Here is a 4,421-nt window from a genome sequence, read left to right on the forward strand (position 1 = left end):
TGCCCGCTAGACAGATTGTGGAAGCCCGAAGAGTCCTCTAAACTGCGGGCAGCTCCCCCATCCTGTGCTCCTTGTTCTGACTGGGGCCCCTGGCAGCACAGATGGTTTCCCCAGCACTGCTCACCTGAAAAAGGAGACCTGTGGTGGTGGCCTTGGCTAAGCATTGGGCCGCCATTGAACTGCATGGTCGGCAGTTCAAAACCACCGAGCAGCTACTCGAGAGAAAGACGGGGCTCTCTGCTCCTGTCAACAGTGACAGTCTCGGAAACTCCCAGGGGGCTACTGTGAGTCAGCACTGACTCGGTGGCTGTGAGCTTGGTTTGGGGTTAAAAAGGAGTCTGGTGACTCAGTTAAGGGTTGAATAGCCAGCACGTGGTTCGAATCCACCAGCTGCTCTGCGGGAGGAAGATGAGGCTGGCCGTTGCCGTGAAGCGTTTCAGCCTCAGAAACCAAAGGGAGCAGTTGTACTTTGTCCGGAATCAACTTGACAGCAGGAGTGGGGTTGCTCTCCGGTTGGCTGTTTGAACCCCCCAACTGCATGAGAGAAAGGCCGGGAAGCTGCTTCGGTAAGATTCTGGCTTGGCATTGACTCGGCAGCGATGGTTTGGGTTTTTGTCGTTGTTGCTGTGTAGACAGTTAGACGCGTCCAAAGGGAAGGCGAGGTACCACCCAGCGGAGGTCATGGAGATGGGAACCTAGGAGCCTGAACATGGAGGATGTGCCAAGAAGCCAGCTAGGAGAACCAGCGGGGGGCCTGGATAAACGGTGCCCTGGCCTGTTACACCACTTCCCTGTTAACCTCTGACGATTTAAAAAAGATAATTTTCTAATAAAATGTGGAAGACACTTTTGTTTCTCAAATCAGGAGGATGATCTATTAACGACCACAGGAAGATGGTTGTGATGACAAATGACCACAAATGTCGTGGCTTAAAACGCTTTCTTCTCATTGTTCAGATCAGAACCCTGAAATGGGGCTCAAATCACGGTGCTGGCAGCGTTGGCTCCTTCCGGATGCCTGAGGGGAATGCTCTTTCTCTGTCCTGCTTAGCTTCCAAAGGTCACTTTCATCCCTGGGCTCTCGGCCCTTCTTTCCATCACTTCAGTCTCTTACTTCCTTTGTCACATCTTCAATTGTCCTTGACCTTCTTGCCTTCCTTTTTTAAGGACCTTGGTGATTGCAATGAGCAAATGTGGGTAATCTAGAATATTCTCCCCACCTCAACATCCTACATCACATGTATAAAGTCCCTCTTGCCATGAAAGTTAACATTCACAGGCCTTAGAGATTAGGGCTCGGACTTCTCTCCCTGGGCTGTGGAAAGATGGGGGGCAGGCAGGGGGGCACATTTTTCTGCCTACCCAGATGGAGTCTGGAAGGGGAGAAAAAAGGACTGATATACTGGTAGAAAGGGCGCACGCGCGTGCGTGTGTGTGTGTGTGTGTGTGTGTGTGTGTGTGTGTGGAGGGAGGTTGCAGCCTGTGGGCTTAAAGTCACACTGAGGCATTTGGACTTTCAGCCTCGGCCAAGTAACATCTGGGTAGCTTCTTGCAAGTTTGCTTTCAGAATGAATTGCCTGGCACAGCTGCCTACTGTCATCTTGTGAGGCCACAGACGGCAGCCGCTCTGCCCTCAGTGGGGTCTCTCAGCAAGCCTAGCACCCTCACCCCATGCACGGCCCCCTTCTAGAAGGATGTCCCTGCCCAGAGTGTGGGCCTAGGTCCGGTTCTGTGAGGGTCTCCTCAGGCATCCTCTCAACCACTTTGGAAAACCACCTGATGCCAGTACTGACATAAAAGAAAGGCTGACAGGGCCCTGTGACGCTGGTAACACCGCTTTATTGGACGGCGGCTGCGTGCTCCGGAACGCGGAGGCAGGGCGGCCTCACAGGTTGTTGAGCTCCAGCAGGGTCTGGTCCAGGGTCTGGTGGATCTCCACGTTCTCCTCCTTGGCACTGGCCAAGGTTTCTGTGAGGGGAGGCGACATGTGAGGAGGGGAGGCAGGGGGAGACACCACGGATAGGAGGTGACAAGGAGACAGGAAGACAGCGGAGGGCTCCCATGGCACCGACTGACCACCGGGACAACAGCGGAGGGCTCCCATGGCACCGACTGACCACCGGGACAACAGCGGAGGGCTCCCATGGCACCGACTGACCACCGGGACAAGGGCAACAGAACAGGCACCCTCCTGGAGGGGCCGGGGGTCACGGAAGTGGGTGGGGTGGCCTGAGTCATCTACTCATTTGGGTTCCTTTATCACCTTTAAGAAAGTTGGAACCAGAAGGAAAGGCAAAAACTGAGGCAGCAGCAGACAGACAGACAGACAGATTTGAGGTAGTAAACAGACCTGCAGCGGTAGCGAAAGTCCCACGTTGCTAGCATCCAATATCTTTTTTTTCCCCAATACAGTTTTTTTAACTTCTTCCCTAACCCTTCACAACCTTAACACCCCCCTTTCCCTTCCCTCTCTGCTCCATCCTGGGAGGGGCCCGGCTAGGTGCTCCGGGGACCGGTGGGTCTGTGACCAGATGTGTGTCTTAGAGGCATGAGTAGGGGTTCACAGTGCTTAAGGGGGACACGCAGGCCACATGCAGTAGTGAGAGTCAGTGACAGACTGGTAGTGCCTGGTGGGAAGGGGTCCCGGTGTTTGTGGCTGGGCTCAGTGGTGGTGGGAGGCCGTAAGAGGAGTGCTCTGTGAGGGGTGGGGTGGGGGATGGCAGTGCTTCTTCAGAGGTCAGGAAAACAGCATGGAGACCAGGTACCAGTTTATTAAGCGGCAGAGAGGGGTGGTTCCTTATTGGTGGGGGCAGCAGATGGACAGAAGGGTGAAGCCAGTGCCAGGTGAGGCGGTGGGGGCAGGGAGTGAGATGGGGACTCTCCCTAGGCTGTCACCTCCCTAGAGAAAGACTGGAAAGGAGAGGAGAGAGCAGGGCCGAGGGCCACAGTCGTGTGGGGCTCAGAGAGAGGTGATGTCGTTGAGGGCGTTGTCCAGCTCCTCGCTGATGGCCTTGTACTTCATCTTCTGGGCATAGACTTCGTCTGGGGGTGGGGGGGCGGGGTCCAGAGGAAGAGGACCAGGAGGGAGAGTGAGGAGAGGGGATGGAGGGAAAGAGAGGAAGGAGTGGGGAAGGGAAGAGAAACGGAAATCAGAAAGGGCCGAGCGAGGCCAGAGTGGGAGAGGCCAGCGAACAGGATGGACTGTTGTCCAGGCTCCCTCCTCCCCTCTCTGCACCCCAGATGGTTCCTCCTCTAGGAGCCCCAGCCTCCCCCAGGGGCCTGGGGGCACAGTGCTCTGGACAAGCTGGGGGAGCGTGAAGGGTGGCAGGGAGCCAGAGAGGAGAGAGCGACCGTGCAGCTTTGCCTGAGGTGGCCAGAAGCCAGAGAAGAGGGAAGTGGGCAGAGGACAGAGGCCCTGAAGCCTGACAGCGAGGGCGAGGCCATCTCTTTTTGGTAGAAAGTTGTTGAAAAGTGGGGGAAATCGCCCCCAATTAGCAAGTACCTGGATGCTGGCTTTCTCCAAATCTAGTTTACAAGAATGTGTTCTGTTACACCGTGATGCCAGCCCAGATGTTCAAACAGCTGGCTGATCAAAAGGGAAGTCTCTGGGATGTAGCTCTATCTAGCGTGCTGCCCTTGGGGAGGAAACTGTCAAGGTCAGCCCTGCCCAAAGCGGGGTCTGCAGACCAGCCGCTTCCGCATCCCGGGTGGCTGGCTGGAAACAGGAATTCTTCAGGCTCCCAGTGGGTCATCTCTGTGAGGCAGGGCCCAGGAGCCTGCATTTCACATGCTCTCCAGGTGACCCCAGGCCTGTTAACGTGTGAGCACACTAGGGGGCCATGGTCACTCCTTGAACAGCCCCTTCCCGGCCGGCCCTCCCCACCCCATGTGGGGTCCTGCGTGGTCCAATCCTAGTTCATGGGTGGGACAGGGGAAAGGTTCCCGAGCAAGAGGGGACTGTCCCTTTACCTTCGAGGTCATCAATGGTCTTCTCCAGCTTGGCCACAGACCTCTCGGCAAACTCTGCTCGGGTCTCAGCCTGGGAGTAGAGGGAGGATTGGGGAGGTGACCACAGAAGCCCGCTTTCTCTCCATCCCTGCCCCGGCGGCCTCGGCTTGAAGAGGGACTTGGAAGGAAATCCTTACCTCCTTCAGCTTCTCCTCCAGGAGCTTGATCTCCTCTTCATATTTGTCTTCTTTGGTGGAATACTTTTAGGGACATACACACTCCATCAGTACTCTCCCCTCCGGGAGACCTTCACTTCTCCCCAGCGCCTCTTGACCTGGGCCCATCACCGCCCCTGCAGGACCCCCATTCCTCACTGCCCCTCCACCCGCCTCTACCTTGTCTGCTTGGGCCTCCAGGGATTTCAAGTTGTTGGTAACAATTTTCAGCTCCTCCTCAAGGTCCCCACATTTACT

At 56.1% G+C, this 4,421-nt stretch overlaps 2 protein-coding genes across 5 annotated transcripts in view; one reads left to right on the plus strand and one right to left on the minus strand.

Annotated features, from left to right (window-relative positions):
* CA9 (carbonic anhydrase 9) overlaps positions 1-830 on the plus strand; it is a 7,379-nt gene extending 6,549 nt beyond the window's left edge. Inside the window, exon 10 of the mRNA XM_045289382.1 lies at positions 633-830. Within this exon, the coding sequence (XP_045145317.1) occupies positions 633-699 (67 nt within the window). The 3' untranslated portion in view covers positions 700-830. The remainder of the gene's footprint in view (positions 1-632) is intronic.
* A 989-nt stretch (positions 831-1,819) lies between these two features.
* TPM2 (tropomyosin 2) overlaps positions 1,820-4,421 on the minus strand; it is an 8,131-nt gene continuing 5,529 nt past the window's right edge. The window contains exons 6-9 of one of the 4 annotated variants that reach the window (XM_004712404.4): positions 4,344-4,419; positions 4,146-4,208; positions 3,970-4,039; positions 1,820-1,968 (exon numbers count right to left, since the gene is read on the minus strand). In XM_004712404.4, coding sequence (XP_004712461.1) covers positions 1,886-1,968; positions 3,970-4,039; positions 4,146-4,208; positions 4,344-4,419 — 292 coding nt within the window. In that variant the 3' untranslated portion in view covers positions 1,820-1,885. Of the gene's footprint in view, positions 1,969-2,751; positions 3,043-3,969; positions 4,040-4,145; positions 4,209-4,343; positions 4,420-4,421 lie in introns of those variants that run through there. The other 3 variants (XM_004712403.2, XM_004712402.4, XM_004712405.3) reach the window with 3 other exon arrangements.

This window comes from Echinops telfairi, unplaced genomic scaffold, assembly GCF_000313985.2.
Source record: "Echinops telfairi isolate 266 unplaced genomic scaffold, ASM31398v2 ScPeMD7_25;HRSCAF=90, whole genome shotgun sequence".
Lineage (NCBI taxonomy): Eukaryota > Metazoa > Chordata > Mammalia > Afrosoricida > Tenrecidae > Echinops > Echinops telfairi.